The sequence below is a fragment of the Lycium ferocissimum genome, chromosome 8 (assembly GCF_029784015.1).
Source record: "Lycium ferocissimum isolate CSIRO_LF1 chromosome 8, AGI_CSIRO_Lferr_CH_V1, whole genome shotgun sequence".
NCBI lineage: Eukaryota > Viridiplantae > Streptophyta > Magnoliopsida > Solanales > Solanaceae > Lycium > Lycium ferocissimum.
The window spans coordinates 32907225-32922089 of NC_081349.1; the positions used below are offsets into that span (position 1 = coordinate 32907225).

Here is a 14865-nt window from a genome sequence, read left to right on the forward strand (position 1 = left end):
TTCAATTTCTTCCTAATAATGTGACATGGATTAGTGCCTCCAAGGTAGATATATCTGCCTTGGGCCCTAGGCCTTAAGTTTCAATGCAGTTGCCCCATTGTTAATACTAATTCCAGCAAATTCCAATTTCTTTGAGACTTTGACCCCAAAACCTTTGGTTTGCAATTTAAGTTAGCCCTTTGCATTTTGCAAACTTTTGTACTTACCAATTTCTGGCAGCATGTCACACTAGTTCAAACAGAAGTAATTCCAGTCCTATCCCCTACCCCACAAATTAGCTCGATGGCCGAACCACTCCCAAGGCGAATAGTGTCCTAGGGGCTGACCTGGTATCGACCGGTTGATATTCCCGCACGGTAATGGCGAACTAAGTCGGTATTCTTTTATGAGAGGAACACTTGTATGTCTTCCGAGGTCTCAAAAGCCGGGTGGGCTGGCTTTTGGGCACACACAAAAATTGAAGTGGGTGGAGGGCGCATCATGGTTGTCGAATCCGTTCGAGCGAGGCGCTTAAAAAGGCCTTTAAGGCATTAGACTCGGGGTGAATTCACATGGGGAGGGGAGAGGTGTAACAAATTGAAATAAGTTTATTTAAGAACTACTTCAAAGCATGAAAAAAAGTAACAATCCTATCTTTTAAAAACTCTCAATCATGAACAAAGTTTATTAAGAAGATTCATGTGTAACAATTCAACAAAGATTGAACCATTCTCACTATTTAGGATGCTTACACCTCACAAAAACAATAAAATGAAAATTGAAATAGTTCTAGAAGCTTTTACAAAACTCATAAAGCAAAAAGAATGACAAATTAGTTCACAACATGGCAAGCTATGATCTCCCAATGACACACAGTTAGTTCACAAAATGGCAGTTCTTCCTGATCTCACCCTTCCGCCCCGTGAGGACGTCCAAAGTACCCATATGCACCATAGCCTCCGCATATTTCTTACCCCACACGCGACCATACCTCGCGTTAAAGTTCACCATTTTAGCGGTTTTAGGATCACTCATCAATGTTTGATCAGAAACTAAAAGTCCCTTCTTACTCTTCAAATCCATGTAATATCTGTTATCCAATTTGTTGGGTGTTAGAACATCAAGATTAGCAGGATTAGCTACTCCTGTTCCATTTGTAAGTGCTTCTGGTGGACAAATGGACTTTAACATCCTCGCGTATTCGGGATCAATTGGCAGATTTTGTTGCTTGTTTTGAGGGTATAATCGGCTCGCGAAAACAGCACAGTGAGCAATACCAATAGAATGTGCACCAGAGAGTGTCACCATTTCATCAGCTGACATCCCTTTTCTTGCAAAGTTCTTGATTAGTTCCTTGACACCGACAAACGGAGAGGGAAGATTGGCCAAGGCCTCGTCCTTGATAGAAACACGCCCATCACGACGTCCTGCTTGGACATCATAGTTTATTTTCCCAACTTTGTAGGAACTGTCCCGAGCAGCAAAGGCAAGAATGTCTGCACACGAGACTGTTCCAGGGCATGCAGCCTCGAGCTGCTTTTTAGCTGCATCAATCACCTCAAAGCCTCGTAAACTGTTTTTGTTTGCTATGCTTTCCTTTTCTGAATTCGGCCCATCCAACAGCACAGATGCATCACATCCCTAAAGTACATAAAATGCAGGAAAAAGTAATTAAGTTAAAAAAATTTATCAAGAGTAGCACGTGTTGAACTATTGTGACCACCTCATCTAAAAGCTCAATGAGTTGGTAACACAATTCAACACATTAACAGAGCTGGCTAAGGTCTTGAGTTCAAATCTGACCGTCACCTAAAAAGCAAAAAAGTATTTCCACGTGTTTGTTGAAAGAAAATCAGGCCAACACGGGAAAGGGTGTGTTGAGAAATAATTCCTTAGTAATTAAAAGTGTGCTTTCTCGCTAACAGCTTAAGAATTTAGATGAAATGGCCACACTGTTCAACATGCAGAAACATATAATGTGAAGAATGAGATTATCAAGAGAAGCACTAGTATATTGGAGGAAAAGGCATTAATGTACCCTCACGAAGCAGTCATGAAAATGCAACCTAATGAGGCCAGCAGCTATGCCAGGATTACGAGAAACGGCTTTGTACACAACGTTTTTCACAATGGCTTCAGCAGAGGGACAAGTATGGTAATAGTAACCTACTTTCAGCGGACAGGAGGGTGGTCGTTTGGCCACGGATGAGACTGAAAGAGATAAAATCAAGCAAGAAACAAGTGCAATAACAGAACAATTTAAGCTCTTGGAATCCATTTTTTTGTGGCTCAAGAGCAGCTAGCTACTATGGCTTTTTTTTCCTCAATAGCTCTAATCAAGTGATGCATAATTTATGAAACACCATGGATCATTTATAGTTTCCAATATGCCTTAGTAGCTGCTTCAAGCATGTAGTTGAGGAATATTTTGACAATATTAAAATAGAACATGATTGCCTGTAATACAAACTGAAAATTTGAAGTCTTTTTTTAGTTTGTCTGACCTTTGAAGAGCTCCACTCTTACCAACTTATTATATCCATGACATGTTTGACAGTCTTTTTCCTTCACTAAATGACAGTAAGTTGTGCTCATAGGGAGGCTGAGATGATTGATTTGATTTACTGTGGTTTACCTGAATGGAAATTGATAAAGTTTTAACTAATGTATCACATGTTGATGAGGTAAAACCATCTATTGGTAGAACAGAAAAACATACTTGATTCTGGAAAACTTGACTCACAAATGCAAATCCGTAGGCAAATTTTGATATTTGGCGAGTTGAAATTCTCATCTTTGTCGAAATAAAAAGTTGCACAGAATTATTTAATGGATAAACAAATTCAATTTTTAAAAGTCTAAGTATGCTTTTTTAGTTGATTAGTTGGTAGGCACTATGTTCTCTTTTCATGTCCTAGGAATTGAATGTCAACTCCTTATTTTATAAGTTGTAAAATGTCTTGAATTATTCATCTGATCAAGTCTTTTATGTGATAGCTTCTACCACAAACTCTATTCCTACTGTATAACTCAACTTCCAGTTTGATTGATCTGCATATCAGAAAGTAAAGTCCTATGACTCATTAATATATGAATTTTATTAGATAAGTTTAATAAAGCCTCTTACTAAGTTTTGTCTTTAGGCCATCAATTCCAAGAGCCACTTGTGAAGACACGAGTACGTTAAAGCAAATGCTGAATCAATGTAGTATGGATTAAACCAGCTCTTGTTCGCACCTTCCCGGGGTGATATGGAGTTCATATGATGAGCCTTAAACTCATAGCTGTGATAAATTTCATTAACCAGGTACCAAGAAGAAACTGGAAGCATACAACTTACAGCAAATCTATAACAATTACAATCTTAAAGCTTCTGTAAAATCCATGAACTGTCCCAAACTTTCTATCGAATTACTCCTACAATAGAAATAAAGATATTGAAAGCACCTATTTTTAACAGTAGCTAAATGACACTTTTGATTTTCAAAACATCTTATTTCTTTGAAACCAGAAACAGCCTCAAAAGCTAGCAAATTCCCTGCAAATGTATAATTTGTTCATTATCTGCGTCACACAGGATCATGGTATCATCAGCATATACAAGATACGTGAAATAAGTCACCTCCCTTTTATCTCTCCCTTCAATTTTAAAGCCTTTGAAAATAGCAATTTATTTCACCCCGAAGGATCTTTGGTGTTTGCATGACTTTGGTAATTCACAGTTCTCACAGAATCTCGTACTAATTTAACGAGGAGTAATGCTAATTACGAAAAGAAGTGATAGTAATACTTTCTTTAACAGAGAAACTTCCAATCAAGAATAACTTTTATTAAGAAGATTCATCTGTTACAATTGAACAAAGATTAAAACATCCTCACTTAAATGGGATGTTTACAACTCATAATAACAATAACAAGAAAGCTGAAATAATACCCGAGAGCTTTACAAAACTCTAAAGGCGAAAAAAAATAAGAAATTAGTTAACAACAAGGCAGTTCTTCCTGATTCACGATGACACAAATTAGTTCACAAAATGGCAGTTCTTCCTGATCTCACCCTTCCGCCCCGTGAGGACGTCCAAAGTACCCATATGCACCATAGCCTCCGCATATTTCTTACCCCACACGCGACCATACCTTGCGTTAAAGTTCACCATTTTAGCGGTTTTAGGATCACTCATCAATGTTTGATCAGAAACTAAAAGTCCCTTCTTACTCTTCAAATCCATGTAGTATCTGTTATCCAATTTGTTTGGTGTTAGAACATCAAGATTAGCAGGATTAGCTACTCCTGTTCCATTTGTAAGTGCTTCTGGTGGACAAATGGACTTTAACATCCTTGCGTATTCGGGATCAATTGGCAGATTTTGTTGCTTGTTTTGAGGGTATAATCGGCTCGCGAAAACAGCACAGTGAGCAATACCAATAGAATGTGCACCAGAGAGGGTCACCATTTCATCAGCTGACATCCCTTTTCTTGCAAAGTTCTTGACTAGTTCCTTGACACCGACAAACGGAGAGGGAAGATTGGCCAAGGCCTCGTCCTTGATAGAAACACGCCCATCACGACGTCCTGCTTGGACATCATAGTTTATTTTCCCGACTTTGTTGGAACTGTCGCGAGCAGCAAAGGCAAGAATGTCTGCACACGAGACTGTTCCAGGGCATGCAGCCTCGAGCTGCTTTTTAGCTGCATCAATCACCTCAAAGCCTCGTAAACTGTTTTTGTTCACTATGCTTTCCTTTTCTGAATTCGGCCCATCCAATAGCACAGATGCATCACATCCCTAAAGTACATAAAATGCAGACAAAAGTATCACATTAATGAAATTATCAAGAGTAGCACGTCTTGAACTGTTGTGACCATCTCATCTAAAAGCTTAATGAGTTGGTAACACAATTCAACACGTTAACAGCTCAGGTCTTGAGTTCAAATCTGACCGTCACCTAAAAAGCAAAAAAGTATTTCCACGTGTTTCTTCCATGAAATAAGATAGGCCCACATGTGAGAGGACATGTTGAGACCTAACATTATTTAGTAACTAAAAGTGTGCTTTCTCTCTAATAGCTTACGAGTTCAGATGAAATGGTTACTCTGTGAAATATGCAGAAAAAAGTAACGCAAAGAATGAGATTATCAAGAGAAGCACAAGAAAATTAGAGAAAAAGACGTCAACATACCCTCACGAAGCAGTCATGAAAATGTAGCCTGATAAGGCCAGCAGCTATGCCTGGGTTACGAGAAACGGCTTTGTACACAACATTTCTCACAATGGCTTCAGCATTTGGACAAGTGTAGTAATAGTAACCTACTTTTAGCGGACAGGAGGGTGGTCGTTTGGCCAAGGCCGAGACTGAAAGAGATAAAATCAAGCAGGAAACAAACGCGACCACAGAACAATTGAAGCTCTTGGAATCCATCTTTTTCTTTTTTCTTGGCTCAAGAGCAGCTACTATGCTTTTTGTTCAAATGATGAATAATTTATGAACTCCATGGAGCATTTATAGTTTGTAATATGCATTGTAGCTACTTCCAAAATGTATACTTGAGGAATCTTTTGTCACTATTAAAACAGAACATGATTGCCTGTAATACAAACTTCAAAGTTGAAGTTTTCTCAAGTGTGTATGACTTTTGAAGAGTTCCAAAGCTACCACATTATTATATCCATGCAAAATTTTAATTTGACAGTCATTTTTTTTTCTTCATTATGATTCTTAATAACTCAATAGGCTCTTCTTATTCGAATCAAACAAACAAAGAGGGGAATCCCGTTGAGTTGTGTTACAGAGAATCGATCTTTCTTTTCGTTGTTGAATCTTTTTCAACCTAAATGATTTTGATTTCAACAATTTATTTTTCTGGCTATGGAATGAAAGTGAAGGAAATCGAATTACACACTTTGAAGCACTTTTTCGCGCTTTCATATACTAGGAGATTACAGGACAAATACGTTTATTTTTCAGATGATTCATATCGTCAAGTGCACTCATCCCAAAATTCAGCCCTATCAAATGATCGGCAATCTACCTGGTAATTTCTTTCGAGCTTAACTTCTATTGACAACATTTTATTTACACTATCAGGTCGAAATCTATGTAAGGGTCGATGATAAGTGGGATTAGTGACCTGGAAGGTAAGGCGACTAACCTGCTACATGTTAACGTACATTGATAAGGTGTAAATTTATTAAATTGTTAGTATATATAATTTTATCTATTTCTTAGTGGATAAAACAATCCCATTTAAAGTTCAGTAAGCTTGTTTATTTGAGTAGTTGGTAGCCTCTAAGTGTTGAAAATGGATATATTAGTCCAATCTGAAGTTGAGTTTGTTTGTTTATTTTACTTGTTGGTAGCCACTATGTTCTCTTTTCATAGCCCAGATATTAAATGTCAACTCATTATTATAAGTTTTATAAAGTCTGACTTTTCATTATCACTTCTCTGATAACTTATACCACTAACTCCAGTCCAATTGTATAACAAGTAGCAAGGGGCATGCCTGCTCTCTGCTATTAGAAAAAGGAAGACGAATCTCTCCGATAACAAATATACAGAGACAGTTATAATTTAACCGGCTATTGCGGGTTAGTTACTAATTTTACAACGTTATTAATTAATGTTTGACATGGAGATCTACCTATAACTACCTTACAAATGAGTTGTTATTACCTTATAAGTGACGTGATTATATAAGATCTTTTACATTGTTGTTGCATAGAGCTTAACCTTCCAATACAATAACTCTTTTTATATGACCATTTCCTTCGCCAACTATTGAAAGTGGGTAACCAAAATACAGTCAACCATCTATATAATAGTCTCGTTTATCCGTACCTTTTGTTTGTTTGTTATAATGATTGATTGTTACCTACAGTAACATTTGGTATTTATATTTTATGGTTGTTATAGTTAAACTATGTTACATAGGATGATTGTTACGCACCTATAACAACATTTTACACTTAAATCTTACTTGGATGTAATACTTCCATGGATTAACAGCAATACACCATACATTACCTTGACCATGAAATGAGTGTTTACATAGATATGGATCTTTAATAATGGATTAATGGACTATAACCTGAAGAAAAAGTGCTGCCAAGACATTGAAACTTCTTTTCAGTTCTCTCTTCTACGGGCACAATATTAGAAACTCAAGTGTATGTGAAGATATTCTGATGAATAATTGGGAGCACATCAAAGTGAACATTTTGAGAAATGATTAAATTTCAAATTGGGTTGGAATAGTTTAGTAGCTTAAACCAAAACTCCAATTTTGGAAATTTTCTTGGACTTGCCTGTTCTTTGATCAGTTCCATTTCTATGATAATGGCAAAACAACAAACAATGTTTTATTAGCATAGTGTTTGATTAGCTTGTGCATATCTTAACTAATTCTATGGGGTACCTAACCAACACACGTACCGGTTAAATCTATTCACCAAAGCTTGGACAAATAAGAAAAATCAATCCACTTCATTAATAACTTGGCCACACCCTTGGATGCAACAACAATCAGTCTTAATTTATGCCAGTACATCTGGTAATTATATTATATCAATTAAAAGCAAGCATATGATAGCCAGCGATGGATCCTCACCGGCTATCATATGCTAAGAATGAATTGACTCTGCATGTGGGAGCTTGTTCATGGTCCCAAGCAACAACATATCTAGTATAATCTCACATCGTGGGGTCTGGGGAGGGTAGAGTATACGCAAAACTTACCCCTACTATGGGAGGTAGAGAGGTTGTTTCCGATAGATTCTCGGGTCAAAGAAAGAAAGGCAAATTGACAGCCAGCGATGGATCCTCACAAGACAACACTAAGATTCAACTAGCCGCCCCCAACTTGCTTCAATTGAGGCTCAGTAGTTGTATGATAATGCAAGTAATTTACTTTCCTCAACAGAGGCAACAAAGCATTTTAACAGACAAAGTAAGCATTTAGGAACTTGCACTGAATTCCTGACAAATTCATTTTCTCAAAACTGATTAACAGATTCAAACACCCATATTATGGTCATGGATTCAGATCAGCTAGATCTACCTTCAATTCCTCTTGCAAGCACCTTCATTTTGTTTACTCATATGTTTAACCAGAGACAGAAATCAAGGCAATATCATCTGCAAGAAGTAGTTCTAACATTTTCCTTTCTATTATAACTGATGCACTCGCCATCTATATCGCAACAAAACGACACCGAAATGATCAAGAACTTATTGGAATTTAGATTTGAACTGTTACACAGAGGAATTCTTGATAAAGTCATATAAAGCTCAAGCCTTAACATACAATTCCAGGCCATTAGACATCATCAAGCTGTACTAACAGCTTCTGTTTGAGCCGATTCACCTGCTTCCCAGAAAGATGTTGGCTTTCCGGTCTTTGAAACAGTTTGGAGAACAGCGTCTGGCTGAACATTGCCCTTCACAGTTACTTTTTGCTCCTTCAGATCAATGTCAAAAGTTTCTACACCTGAAGATGGTTTATGAAGAAGATGTGAGTCGACATTAGTCAATCCCAGAGCAAATTTGTTAAGTGGTAGAAACTAGAATATATAAAGGATACAAGGACCTAAGGATACCATCACCTCCATATAACAAAAGTGATGGTATGATGTATTCAATTAATAGAGAATCATAAAAAATTAAAAAAAAAAAATCTTATTCCCTTGTTTCATTGTATATGGTGGTATTTGACTGGGCAGAAAATTTAAGAAAGAAAGACCGATCACAACTTGTGGTCTTAAACATGTCATAACGTTAATATGACTACAAACAGTATATCATTAAGGGTAAAATAAAAAAACTCAAAGTTGAAGAGTTTCTAAATATAGAAAAGTTCCATTCTTTTCGGTCAGACTAAAAAGGAAAGAGTGTCATATAAAATGAAACTAAAGAAGTAATATATTTTACTTGTAACAAGAAATTTCCATAAGTGCAATTCTTTTTTTTTTTTTTTTCCTCGTGGCATTCTTACACAGGAGGCTAGTAAAATGTCGTAAAGCAGTAGGACTCTGAGTACAACAGTTTACCTTCCATTTTCCCCAAAACTCTTTTTACAGCCCCAACACAGCCTTCGCATGACATGCCAACCTTGAGAACAACAGTCTGCCAGCACAAAGGGATAGAAAATTTTGTTGTTAGATTGACAGTTGCAGAGATGTAGAGTTATGATAGCATAAAACATAAGAAAATAGCACACTTATTAATTAGGAAGCAGTTATGATAGCTTAAAACATAAGCAAATTACACAATTATCAATTAGGCAGCACATAATTTAGTTGCCAGTTTAAGCTACTTACATTCTAAGGTTTCAAAGGACTCACAACAACCATTCCTCCTCCCCCTCTTCTCACCAAAAAACAACGAGTTCATTCATTCAAATTCGATCAATTAATTGCTATTTCGTTTCACTAAAAAGCACTTATTAAAAAAGCACTTTTCTGAACCAGTTGATTCAGTTCTGCTATGATTCTAGTACTAAGAGCGCCCTCTGAATCTGCACCCAAAGGTGTGACCTAGTGGTCCATGAAGTAGGTGGAGAACCAGGCAAAAAACACTAGGTGCTTTCTTCTCATTGGTCCAAGCCTTGGGGGATGAGTTACCCGGTGCCTGTGCTGGTGGGAGGTATCAGGTACCCCTTGAAATTAGCCTAGGTGCATGAAAGCTGGACCGGACACCACGGTAATACAGAAAAAGAAAAAAGAGCTCCCTCTGACACGTATTTGAAACAGGGAATTTCTCTTTCTATTCTAGATCAATAATGATGTTTAGCCACTCAAGGGATGACTTGGATCAACTCTTTAACTGGAAAAAATCAAGAAAAAAAATTGACAGACTGAAGCTTCAGCACTGAAAAAATGAACCTAGAATCTAGATATCTAATCTGAAATCAATATCAGGCTTGAACAAAACAGAAGGTAACGGATCAAACCTAACCAAAGGGGGCAAAACTCTAATCCATAAGGAAAATAATCAAACTAGTTAATGAATTTTGAATTTAGCTATCAAAGCTCTTGCTCATGGATCTGCTGTCCTAGCTTAGACCACGCACGTTTGTAAACATACAAATTCATCCATCATCAAACAGTTATAGCTCAAAATCATGTAAAGCTACAATTTTTCCCATTAAAACAAAAAATTATTCCAAGAAAATCTCTTTTAAGCTGAAACAAGAATTACCCATATCAAAATTCCTACTAAACAACCAAATCTTATCAAACTCTTCACCAAATTACTTTAAAACTATTGCCTTAAATTACCATCAAAATCAAGATTTTAATATTGAACTTTAGTTTCATTTCTTCCAATTCAATCAATCAATCAACTATGCCTTAATCTCAAACAAATTGGGAATTTTTTTTTCCCCATTATAAACAACAATTTCATTCAAAACCCTTTAATATTCAACTAAAATAAAAATGACCCAAATCGAAATTTCCACTAACCATGCAAAACCCATCAACCCCTTCAAAGAATCAATTCAAAATTATGATTTAAAAATAAAAAAAAATAAAGAAAAAAAACAAAACAAAAAAACCAATTCATAGTGCATATAAAAGATTCAAAACTATGATTTTGAAATAAAGAAAATTAAAAGTACCTGAGACATTATGAAGAAATTTGTGAGGTTTTTGAAGAAAAAATGGTGATATTAGAAAGTCAAAGAGAGAAAAATTGGACCTTTTGATTTGTGTGTAATATGAGAGGTGTCAAAGGCTGCTAATTTATACATGAGAAAAAGGGGGAAAATAATTAATAGAACATTATATATATATATATATTTTTTTTTTGAAGATTAGATTCTTTGCCTTGTTCTTTTTAACTTTTTCTTTAGTATGATAAGTAGGCGGTTAATTTGGAATTTGATTTAGTTAATTTGTAGAGCTATTTTTTATAGATTGTGATAGTTTAGATAGACAAAAAAAAAAGTATTTAAGATTAGATTCTTTATATTGTTCTTTTTTAGCTTTTTCTTTCGTATGATAAGCAGGCGGTTAATTTGGAATTTGATTTAGTTAATTTGTAGAGCTATTTTTTTTTTTATAGATTGTGATAGTTTAGATAGACAAAAAAATATCTTATAGTTTGGACGTGAAATTTGCGAAAAAATGGTAGTTCAGAGAGACAGTTTTTTCATAAAAAAAAGCTGCTAATTCATACGGGAGAAAGAGGGAAAAATAATAATAGAAGATCACATTTTTTTTTAATTTTAAGATTAGATTCTTTATATTGTTCTTTTTTAAAACTTTTCTTCATATGATAAGAAGGAGGTTAATTTGGGATTTTGATTTAGTTTGTAAAATTATTTTTCATAAATTGTGCTAGTTCGTGTAGGAAAAGGGAACATCTGATAGTTTAGACCTGAAATTCGCAAAAAGGTGATAGTTAGAAAGACGGTCTTTTTCATGAAAAAGAGATGCTAATTTATACACGAGAAAAAAGGAGAAAAATAATAATAGAAGATTACATTTTTTTTGTTGAAGATTAGATTCCTTATATTGTTCTTTTTAACTTTTTCTTTCATATGATAAGAAGGCGGTTAATTTGGGATTTGATTTAGTTTGTAAAACTATTTTTCATAAATTGTGATTATGGGTAGAAAAAGGAACATGGGTGTGAAATTCACGAAAAAGTGATAATTCGAATGTGTTTTTGACCATTATCTCAAACTGTTTTCATTCATTGTCGATTAAATATCTACTAGCAGTAGCAAGGTCTTATAAACTTGGTCCCTCTCTCTATATTGTGATTTTAATTTTGACATTTAGAAGTAAATTAATGAAATTATTTAAAGTAAGAAGATTCTTGGATATCATTGATGATTGTATATGTTGGGATAGTTATGATCTCTTCACTTTCAATTAGAGGTCTCGAATTCAAATTTTAAGTATGAATATAATTTTGATAGAAAGCATTTATAAGGTACAAATTCTAATTAATCAGGAGTCTAATACGAAAATTTAACACTAATTTTATACGATCAAGGTCTTATAAACTTGCTCCCTCTCTCTACTTTGTGATTTAACAGTAAAAGTAATTAATGAAATTATTTAAAGTAAGAATTTTTTTGGATATCATTGATGAAATTATGCTGAGATACATAGATTTCTGAACTTTTAATTAAAGATCTCATCAAATTTGAATTTTGGGTAGGAAAATGATTTTGATAGAAAACGGTTTTCCTCTTTAAAATATCTTATACGGTACAAATTTAAATTAATCCGGAGTCCAATGCGAAACTTAACACTAAATGGTATAAAATTACGAGCCATGATGGCACCTACATCATCCTACCGGAAGCAAATCATCCCCTAAAATATCAAATCATTTGTAAGTAAAACGGAAAAATTAGATAGAATGAAAATATTATCCAACAGTCTTAATAGTATATAAATAAAAGTGGACAAAGATAACTCGGTCATAAATGAGAAGATTCTTGTATGAGTTATATGGAGTATTGGTTGGACCTAACTTTCATTTTCCTCAACTACATTTCTTTGTCAGATTTTAGAGCTAAACAATATTTCTGTGGTAGTACATGCACTTTGTAATGCAGTACATACTTCATGCAGTACAAGGTCGTGAACCAATACTTAAATAATAAATAAAATAATATTCTGATTCTCCATTTTTTAAGGACATGAAAGCAGCATTTTTTTTTCTTTAGACCATAAATTTCATTATTTCACATGGGCTGGAATCTTTTAAAAATAATTTTAAAAAATGTATGTGAATGATGTCAAGGAGGATCAATAATTGATATATACGAAATTTTGTATATTATCCTATTTAAGAAGAATAATTTTTTGACGAAAAAGATTCAATTGAACCCGCTTCATTAGGGATATCTACGCCGCTATATTGTGATAAGTTTATCTTCTCATCAAACATCAATGGAGGCAATGGTGTGCGCAAGAATTTGTACAAGTGATGTTAACTTATTGTTAAAAGTTCTCGCGTAATAAATTGGATTTGGCGTTGTCAAATTTCAAAATTTTATTTATCTTAAATTGATATTTGTATTGCACAATTTTACAAGTATTTTGTAAGTTATTTGGAGTACTACTAATACTGTATTACAATATATGAAGCCTATTGTTTATCCTTAAATAGACATTTCGATTTGAAGCTCTAGGTATGAAGTTTCTTTGTTGGAGAATACTTTACGTTTAATGTGAAATTTTTCGATACGAATTTAAATTTAGTCAGACCTAAATGCGAATATTCAATACTGCAGGAAAAGGAAAAAATTGTCCAAAAAAGTCACATGAACTATCATTTTTTTGCGAGTTTCACACCCCAAATTCCCAACTATTAGTTGTTCCCTTTTCCTATCTGAATTATCTAACTAGATCTTCGCTTAGATGGTGACCTATCTGGGCCGTCTATATTTCTAATGAAGTAATTGTATGGTTTGTTCTTCAAATGGACTGGCTTTAATTTTGGCCTTCAAATGGACAGGTCTTTAATTTTTGTCCTTCAAAATCGAACTTATGTATAGATGGGCATAACATTGTTCAAGGGCGCTGCCATAACTTGTGCATATTATGATGCGTAACGTATGTCCTATAGGTGTAAGTTCGATTTTGAAGGATAAAAATTAAAGAGCAGCCCGTTTGAAGGCCAATAATTAAAGACCAGGACAAAATATTATAAAAGTGCAAATGACCAATTTCTAATGGCATTTGGGCTTTTTCCAATTACTAGCTGGAAAGATCCATTTTGTGAATTGTGATTGAGTTCGTTCTGTTTTTTAGGTTGAAATTGGGTTAAAAGGATCAGCTTAGAAGGAACGGCCAATTTATGAACATTCATTTAAATTCATATCCATATAATGATTTAGCTCCAAAAGTTATTAGTTTAACTATTTATACCTACATACTGTATATAATTATGAAATAAGTACTAATTTGATTTAACTCTCTTTTAGCTGTTAAATTTGATTCATACTAATATACGGATATTAGCTGTTAAAAAAAAAAATAGTTTGATTTAGCTATTCATACCCATATCCCTATATAGCTTTAAAAAACTGCAGATTTTAACAAAAATCAGAAAAATTGAATAAAAATACACAACCGGGAGAGAGAGTTATTTATCTATTTTAGAAAGATTATTACACCTTGATTTCTCTAATCTAAATGGGCTTTGCAACCTTTCAGAAAGATTAGTTCAGACAAATAAAAGTTTAAATTTTTGGAAAAACAACATTGAATACCCATTGATATCAAAATAATTACCCGCATTAGCCCCTAGTAAAACTAATTACATCGCCTACCCAACCGAAGGAAATGCTAAAGTAGGCCTTTTCCTTCACTGACACGTAGTGCACTTGTACTTTTCCTTCATTTATTGTATGTATTTAGCTAATTACATTGCCTACGAATTTGTCTTCACTTGAAACGGGGATAAATTGTCCAAATAGTCTTTATATGTTCTTTTTCCTTTTTTTTTTTTTTTTGTCCTTTTGTTTTCTTTTCAATGTTAACAATAAATACAGTAAAAATATTAGCTAATTATTTATACAGCAACAACAACATACTGAGTGAAAAGCTAATTATTTAGAGACTAATAAAAATAAAAACTTATTAATTAGACCACAACACTAATTTTTCTTATTTTGATAATGCAAATAAAACTATATCTAAAATATAACTCTATTTTTTTGACTTTTTTCACAAGTAAAACTTGCTAAAAATAATCTGAAAGTTAAAATATCAAAATGAATCAGTCCTCTATGATATTATGTCAGTATATGATAGATACCAGGTTGGTATCATAAAGAGCTGATCCCTTTTTTGAAGGGATGAACCAATCCACTATGATACTTTGTCAGTATAAGATATATATTAGGTTGGCATCATAGAG

The 14865-nt window shown here is 34.2% G+C and overlaps 4 protein-coding genes across 4 annotated transcripts in view; 1 reads left to right on the forward strand and 3 right to left on the reverse strand.

Annotated features, from left to right (window-relative positions):
• Positions 1–643: 643 nt before the first annotated feature.
• On the reverse strand, positions 644–2376 carry LOC132068110 (peroxidase 5-like). Its single transcript, XM_059461590.1, has 2 exons — positions 2018–2376; positions 644–1620 (listed from the first exon to the last, which is right to left on the reverse strand). Exons 1-2 carry the CDS (start codon positions 2255–2257, stop codon positions 856–858), a joined length of 1005 nt encoding a protein of 334 aa, XP_059317573.1. The 5' UTR covers positions 2258–2376; the 3' UTR covers positions 644–855.
• Positions 2377–3787: 1411 nt separating this feature from the next.
• On the reverse strand, positions 3788–5989 carry LOC132068109 (peroxidase 5-like). Its single transcript, XM_059461589.1, has 2 exons — positions 5161–5989; positions 3788–4766 (listed from the first exon to the last, which is right to left on the reverse strand). The coding sequence occupies exons 1-2, from the start codon at positions 5398–5400 to the stop codon at positions 4002–4004; spliced, it is 1005 nt and encodes a 334-aa protein (XP_059317572.1). The 5' UTR covers positions 5401–5989; the 3' UTR covers positions 3788–4001.
• Positions 5990–8125: 2136 nt separating this feature from the next.
• LOC132068112 (copper transport protein ATX1) lies at positions 8126–10754 on the reverse strand. Its single transcript, XM_059461591.1, has 3 exons — positions 10598–10754; positions 9027–9102; positions 8126–8467 (listed from the first exon to the last, which is right to left on the reverse strand). The coding sequence occupies exons 1-3, from the start codon at positions 10604–10606 to the stop codon at positions 8307–8309; spliced, it is 246 nt and encodes an 81-aa protein (XP_059317574.1). The 5' UTR covers positions 10607–10754; the 3' UTR covers positions 8126–8306.
• A 3677-nt stretch (positions 10755–14431) lies between these two features.
• Positions 14432–14865, forward strand: part of LOC132068115 (ferredoxin, root R-B2-like) — a 62658-nt gene continuing 62224 nt past the window's right edge. Inside the window, exon 1 of the mRNA XM_059461597.1 lies at positions 14432–14441. The gene's annotated coding sequence lies outside the window, so the exon portion shown is untranslated. The remainder of the gene's footprint in view (positions 14442–14865) is intronic.

What these genes read in the sequence shown, in the direction of transcription:
- LOC132068112 (XM_059461591.1), bottom strand. An exon ending in AGTTTTGGGGAAAATGGAAG is followed by an intron (nt 8,468 to 9,026) that starts GTAAACTGTTGT and finishes AACCATCTTCAG; the next exon opens with GTGTAGAAACTTTTGACATT.
- LOC132068109 (XM_059461589.1), bottom strand. Translation starts at nt 5,400, where the DNA reads ATGGATTCCAAGAGCTTCAATTGTTCTGTGGTCGCGTTTGTTTCCTGC. An exon ending in TTCATGACTGCTTCGTGAGG is followed by an intron (nt 4,767 to 5,160) that starts GTATGTTGACGT and finishes TATGTACTTTAG; the next exon opens with GGATGTGATGCATCTGTGCT.
- LOC132068110 (XM_059461590.1), bottom strand. Translation starts at nt 2,257, where the DNA reads ATGGATTCCAAGAGCTTAAATTGTTCTGTTATTGCACTTGTTTCTTGC. An exon ending in TTCATGACTGCTTCGTGAGG is followed by an intron (nt 1,621 to 2,017) that starts GTACATTAATGC and finishes TATGTACTTTAG; the next exon opens with GGATGTGATGCATCTGTGCT.